The sequence below is a fragment of the Cricetulus griseus genome, chromosome 3 (genome assembly GCF_003668045.3).
Source record: "Cricetulus griseus strain 17A/GY chromosome 3, alternate assembly CriGri-PICRH-1.0, whole genome shotgun sequence".
NCBI classification, from domain to species: Eukaryota; Metazoa; Chordata; class Mammalia; order Rodentia; family Cricetidae; genus Cricetulus; species Cricetulus griseus.
Window position 1 is genome coordinate 182952374 of NC_048596.1, and position 18381 is coordinate 182970754.

Genomic DNA, 18381 nt, shown 5'->3' on the forward strand with positions numbered 1-18381 from the left:
AAAATGTGTAGGTGAGGCTGGCTGGGTGGTGGTCAGTGAGCTCTGGACCTGACAGCCTCTGTCCACTCTAATGCTGGGGTCACAGGCATGCACAGGTATCCCAGCTCTTTATGTGGGTGATGGGCATTCAAACTCAGGCCCTCTGACTTGCAGAGCAAGTGCTCTTACCCACTGAGCCATACCCCCAGCCCCAAACAAACCAATTTAAACTATACAGAAAAGGCCCTTTGGGCCTCCTTCATGCTAGGGAAGTGTTTTGTTGAGTTACACCCAGCTTGCTTGTTTGTTTTTGTTATGTTTTTCAAGACAGGGTTTCACTGTGTAGCCTTGACTATACTGCCACTGGCCTGGGATTAAAGGCATGCACCACCATTCACCCTTGTTCTTTGTTTTGTTTTGTTTTGTTTTGTTTTGTTTTGTTTTGTTGAGATAGGGTCTTTCTATGTTAGCCCTGGCTATCCTGGAACTCACTATGCAGACTAGGCTTCTTCTGCTTGCGTCCTGAGAGTAAAGGCATTTGCCACCATGCCCTAACTGCCACCTTTTGGTTTCCGCATCCTTTTCTATTGAGTGCAAGCCTGTTGTCATTCTGTTTACTATATCTTTTTTGGTTTGTTTTGTTTTTTGAGACAGGGTTTCTCTGTGGCTTTGGAGGCTGTCCTGGAACTAGCTCTTGTAGACCAGGCTGGCCTCGAACTCATAGAGATCCACCTGCCTCTGCCTCCCAAGGGCTGGGACTAAAGGCGTGCGCCACCACTGCCTGGCTTTGTTTACTACTACGTCTTTTGCTATTGAGAACAGACTGGCCTGCCCCAAATTCTTTGTTCAGCTACTCTTTTGGGCAAGTGTCTGAGTCTTATGGAATGAAGTCTTATAAATGGGTTTTGTAGGCAGAAAGGATTGACACATATAAGCTCTATAAGCATGGCCTCCAACCATTGTACTGAGCCAGATATGGTAGTGCATTTTCATAATCCTGTAACTTGGGAGACAGAGGTAGGAGGCAGAAATATTGAGAGTTCAAGGCCAACCTGGCTACATAGTGAGATTCTGTCTAAAAAAAGAAAAAAGAAAAAGAAAAAACATACTAATAGGAGCTTGTTGCAGCACCCTAGGCCTTTGAGCCCACATCTATGCTAGTTCAGTTCAATCTCTGTGTATAAGTTAGAGATGAGAAGGCTCACCTAGGAAGATGCTGGGAACTTGAACAACCTGCTGTTGGGGAGGATGGAGCCACTAGACTTGGTTTCTGTCATGCTTCTCTCTAGACAGTGAGCAGCTGCCTACCGCACCCCTTCCTCTTTCACTCATATGCCACTCATCCTTTACCTGCCTCACAACTGTAGCAACCCCTACAAAGGTTCCCAGGTCCTGTGATGCACAAATTCTTGGGAAAGTATCCTCAGGGGGTTGGCATGTGTGACCTTCTGATTGACCTGTGACTTGCTCCCAAGTCCTGAGCATTTGCAAAAATATCCATAATTTTGCTGTTTGTTTATTGAGATAAGGTATCATTCTATTAGGTTAGGCTGGCCTGGAGTTCACTGTAGTCCACGCTGACCTGGAACTATTGACAATGTGCTTCCTGCTTCAACTTTCCTATTGCTGGCACTTCAGGTATGAGCCACTGTGCCCAGCCCTAACATAATGTATTGATGTTATTTCAACAACCAGGTATAAGCCGCTTTATTTGTTTTATAGCTACATAGTATTTTGCCCCAAGAAAACACCATCATTTATTTAGTTAATTCTGCCCTGAGGATACTTGGGTTGGGTCCCATGCTTGTGCATTGCAAACAATAGCTTAGTAAGGAACCTTAAATGGGAATTTGCATGTGTGCAAGTTTCTAAGTCTTGATCACAGTGGAAAGTGGAAACCGGGAGCACACCAGGTAAATGGATAATGGAGTCTTTTGAAAGAGCTGCAGCCATGGAGGTAAAAGGTTAGAGAAGGTGGGCTAGGGCAGGTGTCACAGCACTCATACTATGGCATCTTGAGAATGTGACCTGTGGCTGTACTCTTTTGTATACTGAAGCCTGCATCTGATAACTTTATGCTATATTTTTTTTTCTCCCCAAATCACTGTTAATTGTTATTGTTAGAGTGTTACTGTAGAGCCCAGCTGGTTTCAGACTCACCCTGCCTCTGCCTTCCAAAATTGCTGGAATCACCAAGATCACTACTAGTTGTTGTTCTTAACCCCACTCCACCCCACCACCCCAACCCCGCCCTTCTTGTGGTACTGAGGTTTGAACCCGGAACCTCTGGCAAGCTAGTAAGCACTTTACCACTGAGTTATATCTGTTGCTCTTCATTTCCTCTTTTCATGTTTTTTTACTTGGAATTCTTAGAATAAGCACCCCAAATTGAGACACTCTCCCCTACCCTCTCTAAGGGACCTGGCATTGTTGTGGGGTTTACTTCCTGAGTAATTACCTTTTTAGGCAGGCTGAGCAGGGGTTAGCAAACACTCTTGGAAGCAGCTGTCTTTCCCATCAATACTTGCTTGTTCTGGATAATGAAAAAGGATTCTAGTATCCATTAAAGAAAAAGCTGCCTCTTGTAAGCTCTGGTGGACAAGTGGGCGCTTGTCATAGAGTCATCTGCTGGTGCATGTGACCTAGAGACTGAGAAGTGCCTCCCCCTGCAGCTTGGACCTCTAGCCATTCTTCGGGTTTGTTTAGGAGTTTTGTTTGAAGGACGGAGGCAGCACAGCCTACGTTTGGTGAGAGGGTTGGCCTCCTGTTCACTCTCTACAGAAGAGATTTTCAGATCTTATTCTTGAGTTATTGAGTGAACCAAATATTCTGGATTTCCTGGAGTCTCAGTCACTCTAGAGCTTGAGGCAGGAGAACCACCTGAGTTCAGGAGTTAAAGACCAGCCTGCACAACACAGGCTGTCTCAAACAAAACTTCTGAATTCTGTGGCAGCTTTTCATGTTCTCACATGGGCTTTGGGCATTTCTGTGTTCTCTTGTGCTTGGGAAATGTGACCCTCGATCAAGGGTTGGCTGGCTCTGTGGCTCTCACCTGCCACCAGCAAAAAATTGATTTGAAAACCCAACCTTGGGGCTGGAGAGATGGCTCAGAGGTTAAGAGCACCGACTGCTCTTCCAGAGGTCCTGAGTTCAATTCCCAGCAACCACACGGTGGCTCACAACCATCTGTAATGAGATCTGGTGCCCTCTTCTGGTGTGCAGATATACATGGAAGCAGAATGTTGTATACATGATAAATAAGTAAAATCTAAAAAAAAAAAAAAAAGAAAACCCAACCTTAAGCCAGGTGTTGGTGCACGCCTTTAATTCAGGCAGGAGGATCTCTGTGAGTTCGAGGCCAGCCTGGTCTACTACAAAGCGAGTGCCAGGATAGGCTCCAAAACTACACAGAGAAACCCTGTCTCGAAAAACCAAAAACCAAAACAAACCAAAAAACCCTACTGGCTCCCCAATAGCATAGGAACCAACAGGAGGGATCACTTAATACCTAAGCATCATGACTGCTACTATGTTGCCTGTGTGTGTGTGCACACACACATGTCGTGGGACGTAGAGGTCATAAACCAACTTGTGGGATTTGAGTCTCTCCTTCCACCGTGTGGGTCCCAGGGATTGAACTCAGTTCTTCAGCTTGGCTGCAAGCATCATTGCTAGCCTAGCAGTCTCTCTGGCCAACCTGTTTTGTTTTATTGAGACAGGGTCTCATGCATCCTAGACTAGCTTTGAATTCTATGAAGATGACAATGATCTTGATCTCCTGATCTTACCTCCACCTCCAAAGTTTGTGGATTACAGGCATGTGCCACCACACCTGGCTCCTGGTTGCTCTTGTAATTATTGTTAATTACAAAATGTTTGTGGCTTCTCCCTTCCTTCTTCACTTTTCATAGCCATGGTATTATTGGGTGTGTAGTCCTTGGCTCACAGGGTACTTCTCAAATGAAACCCTAATAACTATATTTCTCCCAGTTCATTGAGTTGTAATTTACACACCTTACAATTTTCGAAGTGTAATTGCATGTTAATTTTTATAAATATTCTCAGCGGATCACCCATCACCCTGATCCAATTTTTGATTTGCCTTACTCATGAGCCCCCTTTAGATCTACTGACAACAATATACTTACTTCATCTCAGTCCCAGATCACCATGGGCCTGCTTTCTGCCTCTAGCTTTTGAGACAGTTTCTCTGTGTAGCCTTGGCTGTCCTGTAATTTACTCTATAGACCAGGCTGGCCTTGAATTCAGAGATCCACATGCTTCGGCCTCCTGAGTGCTGGGGTTAAAGACTGTGCCACCATACCCAACTGCCTCTTAATTTTCGAAGTCATATAATGAGATAAGTAGATTAACACTTAGTGTTGTTAAGGCTTACCTATGCTTTTGGAAGGGCTGGGAATGTAGCTGAACTGCTGGCCTCGCATGCTCAAGACTGTATAGTACTGCAAAAGGAAAATGTTTCTAGACATCTATGCTGCTGCATTTATTAGTATTAGGTTCCTTTTTATTGTGGAGTCATGAGTAACTGTGGCATAATTTATCCATCCTGGTAAACTTTCAGAGTTTAAAAAAATGTATGTATATGTGCATGCCTTTGTAAGAGCAGTAAGCTCTTTAACCATGGTGCCATCTCTCCTGTTCCTATGTTTTTTTGTTATTTTTGGTTTTTATGGTGGTTTGCATGGTGGTACAGACCTGTAGTCTCAGCTACACTGTACTCCTAGCTGATCAGGAAGCTAAAGCAATGGGATTAAAAAATCAAAGTCTGCCTAAGGCCACAAAGGTAGTTCAAAACCAGCCCAGGCAACTTAGTGAGTCCCTGTTTCAAAATAAAAATAAAAAGGATTGAGAATATAGTTTAGTGTTAGAGCATTTGCCTAGGGTCAACCCCTGGTATCTCCCCCCCCCCCAAGGAAAGAGAAAACCCGCACATTTTTGAGGATAGAATCCTTTAATTCCTGAAGGAGGCACACACACCTGCCTTTTGCAGATGGAGAAACTAACACTTGGTGTAGGTGGGAAAGAAGCAAAGCAGGGACTCGAACCCTTGAATGTGGTTAACCACATTCACCAAGATGGAGAATATTAACCAGGCTGTTGACTGACTCAAGATGAGAGACTGGCACTTTTCACCCTGATGGTTGTGATTGGCACTCACTGGTGTTTACTGTGGAACTCGAAACACATTAGCTCAGGTAGAAACTGGGCAGGTGTCCACAGTCAGCACTAATGACCTCACATATCTGGGGACATTCTGGGTGATGATGGATTGCCCTTTATCCTGTTTACTCCCAGAAGTGAGGTCAGAACGAGTGAATTCTCCTTTGTCTTTGCTTTTGCTGGGTTCTCCTCTCTGCTCTGCTGAGCATTTCTCAGAGGAGATTTATCCCTTGCTTCCTTTGTTTCTGAGACAGCCTCACTGGGAGCCCAAGCAGGACTCCAACTTGTGAATGTTGTCTCTTGATCCTCCTGCTTTCCTCTACCTTCCGGTGCTAGGATCAAAGATGTGTGTACACCCAGCTCTGTGGAAGGTCCTTGAGTCTAGTTTCAGACTCCCTCCTTTTTTGGTGGCCCCCGAACATCCTTTGGGTACCCTTGTGTTTTTGAGGTCTATATCTATGGAATGATCTTTTGTTATTCTTGTCCTTGTGGCTACCTCAAGTGAATCTTCACTCAACTAGCCAAATGTCCCATGGTGTAGACAGACTGCCTGATGGTTAAACCCTGGGAAGGTAACGTCTCAGCTATGCCTATCTTGGCCACATCTCTTAACCTCTCTGTGGCTCAGATATTTCATTTATGAACAAGAGTGGCTAAATATCTCCAACTGTATACCCTTCATCAGGTGTCTCTAACTCAGGACTGCTGTATCTAATAAAAAGTAGATTGTAACTCTTATCCACAGCTCTCCACAGATGGACACAAATAGTGACTTAACAGAGTGAACCCATGCTTCCTCAGCAACATGCCCCAGATGTAGACAGACTCAAGGATAACTCATCCTTGCCCTATTTTTCCGGCTATGGTGACATCTTCTGCTGAGTGTGGTTTCACAAGCTTGTAGTACTTTCTAATTTTGTGGACACTCATTAAAGGAGGTCATTCCAGCATTACCCAATGCCATCTAAGAAAATGATGGACCTGGGGAGATGTCTTCTGGGTGGTGACATCTGTGCTGTGGAGACTTTAGATAAAGTTCTACTGAACCACAAAAGGAGAGACAGTCTGTTCCAGTCCTTTCATCCATCAAGTGAAACTTTCCATCTTCCTCCTTCAGTGTTTGAGTCAGAAAATACAGCCATAGTTTGGGGTACATAGTGGCAGCGTGGCCTCCAGGAGTTCAGAAGCCTTTCTGATCATACATTTGTAACCTCGAGCCATGTATGTATATGTTTAAATCGAAGTAAAGCTAAACACCAAGGTCTTGGCATTAGCCGTGGAACTTCTGTGGGGGAGAGCTGTCCCTTGTGTCTGTGCCTCCCCCCACCTCCCGCTTCCCCACGTGTGGTGTGGGCAGAGCTCTACTTTCAAACAGTAGTTTCTGAGAGATTGGGATCACCCCACTACTTACTAAAGCAGCCAACCGTGGTCACCTGACCTTGGTGACAGGTCCCTGGTCCTCAGTCCCAGCATTTTCTGTAATGTTCAGAGAGACTTCTGTGGGAGCTTTGTTTCTACCCACTCACATTCCAGTGACGGCCACCCCAGTGGAAGAAGAAATGGGATCCTTCGAGTAAGACTGGTCCTGGCATGATGGGAATTACACAAAAGAATGTTGCTGAGTTTCAGTCACCCCCCTGCCACCGGAGGCTTTCATCAGCTGGGGCTTTATTTGCATTGCACTTAAGTTGTCTCTTCCAGAGTTTTCTGCCTTTAACTACTACTTCTTCCAAGTGGGCTGGAAGATGGGATGCTTACTGATGAATATTAGACACACATCTGGAAAGACATTCTTACTAGCTTTTGTCATTTAAAGAAAGAATTAATTCTAATTGTAATCAGCAAAGAAACAATAACACACATTCCCCCTTTCTTGGGTGGGCAGTTTGAGGCAGTCTCATGTAGCCAAGGCTGGCCTTGATTTCCTGATCTACTTTTCTTTTCAAGTGCTGGATTTGAGACCAATCTCTTGCCCCTCATTGTTGGCAATTGAATCCAAAACCTTGCATGTGTTAGGTCAGTTAGAGCTGTGTCTCCAGAAGAAAATATGTTTTATTTAAAAAAAAAAAAAAAGCCCACCTCAACCTTACTTCTATCAGTCTTCTTCCTCTTTCCCAGTTATCATTAATGCCCCTGTATAGAGGCACCATCAGGGAGGGCCAGTATCAGTTGTCAACAATGGGGGGGGTAGGGTGGTCTGAATAACAGTGAAGGAGCCCCCACTTTGGGGTGAGGCGACCCAGCTCTGAACAGAGCAGTGTATAATTTAGGGAAAAGAACGCCTATGCCCATGGTGCCTCAGCAAGGCTGGGGGGGGGGCAGGGAGAAGTTGCCCGTTCCACCCCACCTTGAGATGGGAAATGGCTCAGCAGCCAGCGGCATATCCATATATGTGGGACCCATGTGAATGTGGAAGCAAATAGCTAACCCCAAAGTGCTGCCCTCTGACCTCCACACACTTACAATAAAGGGTCAGAGGGCAAAAAAGGCTTAGTGATTAAATGTGCTGCTGACAACCTGATGCAGGTAACCGCCCCTTAACGAAAAGTGGATGGGACTGACTTCAGTCCCCTGTCAGCTTTCTTTATTCAGCACCTTCTACGTGGAAATGCCAGCACACACCCAATTCCATGTGCCGATCTTGGTATTGCATGGCTGAGTTGGGCAACTTGCAGAAAGCTGGAAGAGCCCCTCCAACTTTCCTGCAATTATTTCTCAGCCCAGAGGATCTGGTTTTACTGAGAGATAATGAGCCTTAAGCAGCACCTGGAAACTGAGGTTGGGGCTCTCTGTTATACTGAAGGTGTCACTTCTCCAAGTGGGAGGACGAGCCACTGTTAAGAAGTGCCTTGAGCAGGTTAAATGCCTTGCACCAAGTTATTTGCAAAGCCATTTTCACTCGCCAGCCACCACCCTTGGCAAGTTCAGTCTTGTTCCTGTTAATTTTGACTGCCTAGATTTGTCCTGGCTGGGGAAAGGGATCAGAGCCAGCTCCTGTTCCTCCTGCTTATATGACCCCCAAATATGACCAGGCCCCCCACTGCTTGTGCTGTGGCTTGGGAGAGTTTCTTTAAAAGCATCTTTAAAGGTTCCTAACTTGGACTTAAAAGTGGTATACGGGAACTAGGGAGATGCCTCAAGTCAGTAAAGTGCTTGCTACATCCATGGGGGAAAAAAAAAGTCTGACAAAGCAGAGACATCAGATGGAGTCCTGGTGCTTGCTGGCCCGGCAGGCTTGCTTGTTGAGTTCCAGGCCAATGAGAGACTCTAGGTGGACAACATCTGAAGAACCACACAGATGTTGACTAGACAGACAGTCAGACAGACAGACAGACAGACAGACAGACACACAGACACACACACACACACAGATAAATTCACATAAATCTTTCTGGAACTATCATTTGACCCCAAAGTATGTATGTCAAAGGACAGTATTTTGCCAGTGGAATTGATGGTGGTGCCTGTATCCCCCCCAACAAAATTTCTCTGGCAAGGACAGGGCTTTTCACTTCAGATATGTTTACAAGGGCGGCCCCTGGTGGAAGAAATGAACATCACAGAAACAGGTATCTTCCCCCAGGCCCAAAGTGGACAAGTAAAGTGGACAAGCAAAGGTGCCTTGCTTTGTAAAATAGGCACAGGAAGAATTTTCGTAAGAGAAGCCTTAAACAAAATGGCAATTCCACTGTGAAGAGTGATGGGCACTTGTTTGAAAAGGTGGAAAGTAGGCTAATTTATGAGTTTTATTGTGAACTGTCCTTTTTTTTTTTTTTTTTTTTTTTTTTTTTTTTCCGAGACAGGGTTTCTCTGTGTAGCTTTGGAGCCTATCCTGGCACTCACTCTGGAGACCAGGGTGGCCTCGAACTCACAGAGATCCACCTGCCTCTGCCTCCCAAGTGCTGGGATTAAAGGCATGCGCCACCAACGCCCAGCGTGAACTGTCCTTTTCAATGTATTGTTTCTCTCTTTGTTTACAAAGAGTGAGTGTCCCATGGTGTATGCCTGTGGAGATCTGAGGACAGCTCACAGAAGTCAGTCTCTTGTCATGTGACTGAGTTCTTTCACTCAGGGGTGGGGGTTAGCAATTGATCTCAGGTTAGGCTTGGCTGCAAGCACCCTTACCTGTCATCTATCTCAGTGACCCCTGATTTTGTTTTTTTTGAGGCAGGGTTTTCTGATGCACCTGTCTCCACCTCTGAAGTACTACGACTGTAGGCGTGAACTATACTGTTTATTGGTTTTTATTTTTTGAGAAACAGATTGACTGTGTAGTTCAGGCTAGTGTAGGACTCACTATGTAGCTCACTTGGCCTCAAAGTTACTGCAATCTTCCTGCCTCAGCTTTCTGAGTGTTAGGATTACAGGCATGAACCACTATGCCTGGCTTCATTTCTCTTTGTTTTTAAAAGGTTATTTATTAAGATATTGGGTGTCTTATTGTGTTGCCTAGGCTTGCCCCAAATTTCTGGCTTCTGAACTTTAGCATCCCTCCTGCCTCGGTCTCCCAAGAAGCCAGGACAGTGAGTTCGCACCACTGTCCTGGACTTGGAGCTCTTTAGCCATGTTAGTGGCAAAACTGACTCCTTCAGGACCCCTTAGATACCTCTACCTCAGTAGAGCCTTGCAATATAAGTTCCTTTCCAAAATTCCTCTCCTTTGTGTCACATTTAAATTTTTTTTATTTATATTTGGCTCTACCCTTTAAATTATTTAAAACTGGCCAGAATGGTATATGCCTGTAATCCCAGCACTTAGGAGGTCAAGCCAAGAGGATGGTGAGTTGAGGTCAGTCTGGGATACATAGTGAGTCCCTGTCTTGAACAAACAAAAAAAACAAAAACAAAATATTTGTCTAGAGATCTTACTGTGTCCTCTTGGATTCTTTAGGTGTTCCTTTCCAAGCTCTGTTGTTGTGTTTTCTTTCTTCCTATTTGTTTATTTTTTTTGGGGGGGGGTCAGGATTTCACTGTGTAGCCCTGAATGCGTTGGAACTCACTCTGTAGACCAGGCTGGCCTTGAATCCACAGAGATCCACCTTCCGCTCCCTCCCATGTGCTGAGATTAAAGGCGTGCACCCCCACTGTCTGACTTCTGTTTTCTTTTTAAGATTTTCTTACTTTCATTGTGTGTGTGTTTTGTATGCATGCAAGTGTAATGTGCTTATGCGGCGCCTGCAGAGGCCAGAAGATGGAGGACATCAGATCTGCTGGAACTGGAGTTACTGACAGTTGGGAGCCACAGTAATGGTACTAGAACTGAACCTGGATCTTCTGGAAAACGTTTGAGGCAGGGTCTGCAGACTTGGCTGTCAACTGTAGGCTAGCAGTTCCATGAGCTTTTGGATGATTCTCCCATCGTGATATAGCAGTACTGGGCTTACAGATGCACATCACCAAATCCTGCCCTTTTACATGCAGGCTGAGCTGCAAGCACTTTGATTAGATGAGACATTCCCAGCCTCATGGTCTGTTTTCATATCGTGCTGCCTCTCTTTTGCTTTCACTCTGAAAATGAAAAATTACTTTATGGACAAGATACTGTTTTTACTGACAACTAGGTGACTCGAAAGCTCAGTTGCGCTGTATTTGTGAAGACATTAATGATGATGAGGCCCCCTGGATACGGCCATCCATCATCAACCTGTGGTTTATTGAGCTCCTGCATGTTCTGTATGATTTGGTAGGGGGGTCGAGTTCACTTTCTGGAGAAGGAATGTCCTAATCTGTGATCCAGCTTCCAATAGTCTAATTGCTGTGATCTCTGTCCTACAGTGAGATTTGAAGGGTGCACTGGTCGGCCAAGGACAGCCCACTTTTCTGAGGACTCCCGATTCAAAGTGGCCACAGATGGTACCATCACACTCAGCCGGCCTCTGAAGCTTCATAAACTGCAGACCAGTTTTCTTGTCCATGCCTGGGACTCTACTCACAGGAAGTTTTCCACCAGAGTGATACTGAAGTCTGTGGGGCACCACCAGCACCGGCACCACCACCATGTAGGTTGGGGGTATGGGTCTTGTTGGGCAAGATGATTTTGTAGGAAGACCTACAAGGATGCTAAGTGGCATCCTTGATGCCAGGAACACCTGTCAGTTATGACAGCCAAAACTACTTCCAAAAACTGCTTGTGACTCTTGGGGTGAGGGTGGGGGTGGCAAAAGTAGCCTCAGTTGGGGCTGGAGAGTTGGCTCAGCAGTTAACAGCACTGCCTGCTCTTGCAGAGGACCTGGGTTCAATTCCCAGCACCACATGGCAGCTTACATAACTGTCTGTAACTTCAGTAGCAGGGGATCTGATACTTTTGCACAAACACACATAAATAAAGTTAAATAAAATAAGATATATCCCCAGTAGAGGACAGCCTTTCTGACTGAACTCAGTCTTATTGGGTTTGGGGGTTGCTGATGGATTATGGGGATATGGTAGTGTAGAATAAGGAGGAAGACATGGGCCCTGCCTGGGATTGTTAGCCCACCATTGCTCTCTCTAATTTCTGACCCCAGTAACCACAGAGGAGCCATTTAACCTGTGTAGCCTGAGTGAATTCACAGACACAAAACACTAAGAACATATGCACACACTTGGTATCTGCAAGGGGCCAACTCTTCCTTTGTGAATATCAAAATCTAGATGTTCAAGTCCCTTTATGTAAAGGGATGTAGATATCACACAACAACCCGAGCATCCTTTGGTTAGCTCACCTCTACATAAGGTAATTCCTGACCCATGGCTCATGTGACAGCTGTTGGTACACCCTTTTTATTTAGACGTAACAATGAGGGGGGATATCTGCATATGTTTAGCACTGGCAATTTTTTTTAACAGGTTTATTTTTATTTTTTATTTTTTTGAGGCAGGGTTTTGCTTTAAAATAGCCTGGGCTGACTTCAAACTCACTTTCCTCCTGCCTCGGTCTCTTGAGATCTGGGATTATAGGTGTGTACAACATGTTTGATATGGGTTTTTTTCTTCCCTTTTTTTTTTTTTTTTTTTCTTCTTTAGACTGGGTCCCTTATAGCTGGTGATTGCCTCAAGCTCACTGTATAGCACATCTTTAATCCCAGCTCTTGGGAGGCAGAGACAGGTGGATCTCTGTGAGTTTGAGGACCGCTTTCTACAGAGCTAGTTCCAGGTTAGCCAGGGCTACTCAGAAAAAATCCTGTCTTTAAAAAAGAAAATCTTTAAAAATATTTTTCTGAACCGCTTTTTTGTTTTATTTAAAAGATGGTTTTGTATATCTGAGTTTGTCCCCAAATTTGATATGTAGCTCAGGATAACCTTAAATCCCAATCCTCCTGCCTTTGCCTCCCATGTGTGGGATTATAGGCATGGACAACCATATCTGGCTTTGAAAAAAATCATTTCTATCTTTACTTGGTTGATCACAGGTGTAACCTGAGCTATGGAGAGAGGGTTGAGTGAGTTAGATTATCATCAAATACTAGTGTTGTCATTGCCTTACTGGAGGCAGAATGAATAAAGTGAGGTGCTGGGTGTCTTACTTAGCAAGGAGGGGAAGACTAGTAGAAAATCTTTGTCCCTCTGTAGAGCTGGAGGAGAGGCAGCTAGCTCAGCAGGTAAGGATGTTTGCTGCTCACATCAGAATACACAGTAACTCCAGCTGCAGGAGATACCGGCCCCTGCTCTGGCTTCCATGGGTGCTGATATGCACATAGTGCACATACATTCGTGCAAACATATACACAAATAGTAAATAAACTATTTGTTTGAAGCCTTCTCTCCACTGTCGCTTGCATCAGATCGTTCCCCATGGTGTTTGCAGCGGAGGTCTGGCTCAGTCCAGAAAACCAGCAAACATTGAAGAGGCTAATACACGGACCGACTGTGTGTTGTCTAGATTCTGGTCACGAATGTCCCTGGGGGTTGTTACCAGAAGCCAAATGCCTTTGCCCATCTTGAAAATGCTCTCTTGGTGTTTCCTGTGTCTCTCCAGGGGACATTCTAGCCATATCCTGCTTCCTGCCTCAGAGGTGTGGATTGTGCTGTATCCATTGAGTGCCAAAGCCTCTAAGGTTGATTCCTGTTCTGTTCTCTGAGGACTCTTGAGATTCGTGGGATTTAATAGCCCCTGAGTTTTTCTCTCTGATGCAATTAGAGAAGTAAAGAACTTAGTTCAATTACATTAGCCATGGCTTCCTGACTCGAGCCCCCAGCTGGCCAGGCCAGTCATGCATGCAAGTTCAACACTGTAAGTCCCTGCCAGGTAGTTGACTGTGGGAGCCTTCTAAGGCCAAGAGCAGTTTGGGGCTTGTTTTTCCTTCAGAACCCCACCCTCTTATCCCCCACACCTTTGCCTCTGCTGACTTTACTGTCTCATCCATTTCTGCTATATCAGAATTTGATACAAGTCTGCCTTATAGAAACCCCCAAGCTGGATGTGGTGGTGCAGGCCTTTGTGGGCTTCTTGGGGTTTTTTATTTGTTTGTTTGTTTTTTGAGACAGGGTTTCTCTGTGGCTTTGGAGGCTGTCCTGGAACTAGCTCTTGTAGACCAGGCTGGTCTTGAACTTACAGAGATCTGCCTGCCTCTGTCTCCTGAGTGCTGGTATTAAAGGCGTGCGCCACCACCTGGCATCTACTTATCTTTCTGTTTGCTATGCTTAGCACATGATGCCCCTACTCCAAAACTTTTAGAGATAGGGTCTCACTGTGTAGCCTAAACTGGACTCAAGCTTGTGATCCCCCTGCCCCTCACAATGCTGAGATTACAAGTGTGCACCATTACATGCAGTAAGCATGTGACTTTGTTTAATGTTGATACTACTTTATAAACAGGATCTCATTATGTAGCCCAGGGTGGGCTTGAACTCCTGACCATCCTTTCAAGTGTTGGGATTATAGGTGTGCACTACTAGTACTACAAATGTCTTGATTCTTATGGTTACCTCATGGTCCAAGTTGGCAGCTGCAATGCCAATCATCCCATCTTTGTTGGGTATGGGGAAGTATGGGACATGGAGGTGTGTGAGGCAGGGTCCCACCATTTAACTCTGGCTGGTTTGGAACTTGCTATGTAGACCAGGCTAGCCTTGAATGAAGATCTGCTTGCCTCAGTCTCCCAGTTGCTGGAATTAAAGTACGTGCAACACAATGGTCAGCATCCCTTCTTAACTGTGATGTGAAGGAGAAAAAGAAATAATGCTTTATATAGCTCAATTGTCTGTCTACATTTTAAGAAAATTTATGGAATTCTCAAAATACTCCTACTTATATTAGCCACATCTAGCTATTAAGTGTAGCTTTTTAAACAAAAATAAAAAAGGTAGTGGTGTTAGTGTACATGTGTGTAAAAGCCAGAGGTCAATGTGGATGTCATGAATCTTCCTCAATCTTTTTTTTTGGGGGGTGGGGGTGGGGGGTGTACTTTGAAGTCCTGGCTGGCCTATAACTCACAGTTGTAGATCTGCTTGCCTTTGCCTCCCATTTTGGGATTAAAGGTGTGCACCACCACCGCCCAGTATCCATCATAGTTTTTGAGACTGGGTCTGTCAGTCTGGACTTTACTGATCTGGCTAGACTGGCTAGTGACATCTGCCTGTCACTGTCTCCCCAGTGCTGGGCTTACAGTTGTGTGCCACTGTGCTCATGGCTTCATAGCAAGCACCTCACTCACTAAGCCTCTTTACAGTCTCTAGACACTATTAATTTATTTATTGCCGAGACTTGAATCCAGCCAGTTATATCCCCAGCTCCCAAATGTATCTTCTTGGTTTTATATATTTCTGGGCACAAAAATATGTTAAAGGAAAAAGAATTAAAAAAAAAATAAGATTTTTTTTTGTTCTTTCTTTCTTTCTTTCTTTCTTTCCTTCCTTCCTTCCTTTTCTTTGAAACAGGGTTTCTCTGTGTAGCTTTGGAGCCTATCCTGGCACTCGCTCTGGAGACCAGGCTGGCCTTGAACTCACAGAGATCCACCTGCCTCTGCCTCCTGAGTGCTGGGATTAAAGGCGTGTGGCCACCAACACCCAGCCGATTTTTAATTTTTATTGTATGTATATAGTTGTTTTTCCTGCATATATATTTGGGTATCACATGTATGCCTGCTACCTGTGGAGGCTGGAAAAGGGTATGGGATCCCCTGGAACTAAAGTTACAGATGGTTTTAAGTTTCTGCATGGGTGCTGGGAATTGAACCCATAATGTCTGTAAGAACAGCGAGTGCTCTTAACTGTTGAGGCTCTTAAATGCTGAGCCATCTCTCTAGCCCCTAAGTTTTGGATTTAATAAGAAAGGAAAAATTTGAGAGTAAGGTTAATTCCAACACTTGGGAGGCAGGGAAGAAGGGTTTGTATGACTTCAAGGCCAGCCAGAACTATATTGCAAGACTCTGTCTCAAAAATAAAGAACCAGCTGGGCGTTGGTGGTGCACGCCTTTAGTCCTAGCACTCGGGAGGCAGATCTCTGTGAGTATGAGACCAGCCTGGTCTACAAGAGCTAGTTCCAGGACAGCCTCCAAAGCCACAGAGAAACCCTGTCTCAAAAAATAAAAACAAACAAATAAATAAACAAAAACAAACAAACAAAGAACCAAATATGGTGGGTCATGATTTAATCCTAACATTTAGAAATCTAAGAGAGGTTTGTTGTGAGTTTGAGAGCAGCCTGAGCTATATAGTAAATTCTAGACCAGCCTGAGCTACAGAGTAAAGCTCTGTCTCAAAAAAGCAAAGCTACCTGGCCATGATGACACATGCCTTTAATTCAGGCACTCTGGAGGCAGAGGCAGGTGGATCTCTGTGAGTTCAAGGCCAGTCTGGTCTACATAGAGAGTTCCAGGATAGCCAAGGTGGTTGGTTGCATAGTATCAAAAAAGCAAACCAGTCATGCAAAATAATAAATAAATAAATAAATAACACAAAACAACAAACCAGAGTACAAAGAGAAAATGGAAGAATGTCTTGGAATGGTTGCACAGACTTGTAATATCAGGCTGAGGCAGAAGGATTGTAAGTTCCAGGCGAAACTCAGCCATACAAAACAAGACTTTGTATCACTCACAAAGTGAAGGCTTAGGAGGTGCAGCACTTGCTTTGTATAAGCTTGAGGACCTTAAGTGTGAATTCCCAAAACCCATACTAAGCTGAGTGAAGTGGTATGGGTCTGTAGATCCAGGAAAGTGACACTCATGGGCTAGCTAGCCTGGTGTGCACAGTGACAAAAAACTGAGAGACTGAGGCTGTCCTCTGATCAACACACACCTGTGATAATCGTTACATGCAAGCACACTGGAATCTAACTTTCTAGTTCTTTCCCTTTGTCTGGTTGAGTTTTCTCATGTTCGGAATGTTTAGGCATGATTCTCCTTTTGCCCTCACACACACAAGTTACTCACCATTTATTACCCATCTCTGTGAATACCCTGCAGCTTGGCAAGGTGGGACCTTTATCTTCCTTTTCAATATGGCCAGTCTCTAGCTGTTCATTGTGACTGTGTCATATGGCCATTTGAAGGCTTAGAGTGTGGTGTTGATGGGCAGTTTCTTAAATTCTTCTTGCACTGGAGTTAAATCCCCCCCCCCCCAAATATTATGTCAGTGTTTTCCAACCATGGTCATCTTCATTACTGAACACTTGCTGTGTTTCAGGTACTACTCTAGATACTTTATATGTAAACAAGTATCATTTAGTCCTTCCAAGCTCTCTAGGACATTGGCACCAATACCAAAATCTCAGTTTTAGCCTGAGCGGTGTCATACACCTCTAGTACCAACACTTGGAAAGTAGAGACAGGTAGATTTCTAGGAGTTAGAGGCCAGCCTGGTTTACATAGTGACTTTCAGGGCAGCCAGGGCTACACTGTGAAGCAGGCCCTATCTCAACAAAACAAAACAAATGCCCACTTTAGACATTGGGACAGTTCACCCAGAGGTTATGAGATCCCCTCTGGAGGCAGATGGGGAGCTATACTGAGAATTAAAAGCTAGCTGGCCAGCCCCTAGCCCATGGTGGCTTTCTTCTGTAGTTGACAAATGAAAGGATGGTAAGGGCAGAGTGTGTAGGATGTGTGTGTTTATGTGACAGGTCTGTGGGAATGGGTTCTAGAATCCCGGGTCACATTTTATGTTTTAGATCTTAGAAGAAAAGCAACAAAAACAGAAGGGCTGAATATACAAAAATGTAGCTCAATTGGTAAAGTCCTTGCCTAGCATGCATGAGGCCCTGGCTTCTGTTCCCCGCCACCACATGGACAGCATGGTGGCACGTGTCTGTCATCTGTGATAGGTGGAGGAAGAAGAGCTGAAGGTCAAGATCATCCTTGGCTACACAGCTTGAAGCCAGAGAATGTTTCTAAAAGAACGCCCAAACAAACAAGCAAAAAGGAAATAGGGCTTGATTAGAACTTGGCAGGCTATATAGTCTCTGATAAATGAGTATCTCCCCATGAAAGGAGAGGGTGAAATCTTCTAGAACTTTGTTACCTTGAGTCATTCTAAAACACTTAAGCAATTTAGGAGGCATTTTCCTTTCGTCTTCAGCTCTCTTATTTCCCTGAGTGTGCATGAAATTATCTTTATTGCACATTGGAACTGTTCAATACCAGTCTCCAGGTTATTTTTGTTTCCCATCCCAGCAGCTTCTGTTAGAACAAATGGAACCCTTAGAGATAGGACACAATAAGATTAACACATTTGTATTGATCTCAAAGTAGTTCTTAGTAGCAATTCCCCAAACTTAAACAAGTTTGGTAAATTAAACAAGATTGATAACTCCACTTAGAGAACTATATCCCTAGATATTTGGGAGTCCAGAACTAAATCCCCTCTGATATTATCGGAGTATAATGCCATTTAAAGGACACGTATTACATAAGCCTGAAATAACTTCTATTTATTTATTTATTTTTGGTTTTTCGAGAGACGGTTTCTCTGTGGCTTTGGAGGTTGTCCTGTAACTAGCTCTTGTAGAGCAGGCTGGTCTTGAACTCACAGAGATCCACCTGCTTCTGCCTCCCAAGTTCTGGGATTAAAGGGGTGTGCCAACACTGCCTGGCTGAAATAACTTTTAAATGCAATTGTCAAATTTCACACCCACAAATTGTGTAGATGCACAGTGGTTATTTGAATTCTGGATATTAAGAATTTAAAGAGCTCAGCCTAGTGGTGATCATGCATGACTTTAATCCTAGCACTGGAGGCAAAGGCAGGCAAATCTCTTGAGTTCAAGGCCAGGGTAAGTTCCAGGACAACTAGGGCTACACAG

At 44.5% G+C, this 18381-nt stretch overlaps 1 protein-coding gene across 1 annotated transcript in view; it reads left to right on the forward strand.

The window, feature by feature from the left end:
• Nucleotides 1-18381, forward strand: part of Cdh1 (cadherin 1) — a 69104-nt gene that overhangs the window by 36234 nt on the left and 14489 nt on the right. The window contains exon 3 of the mRNA XM_027405926.2: nucleotides 10935-11158. Within this exon, the coding sequence (XP_027261727.1) occupies nucleotides 10935-11158 (224 nt within the window). The remainder of the gene's footprint in view (nucleotides 1-10934; nucleotides 11159-18381) is intronic.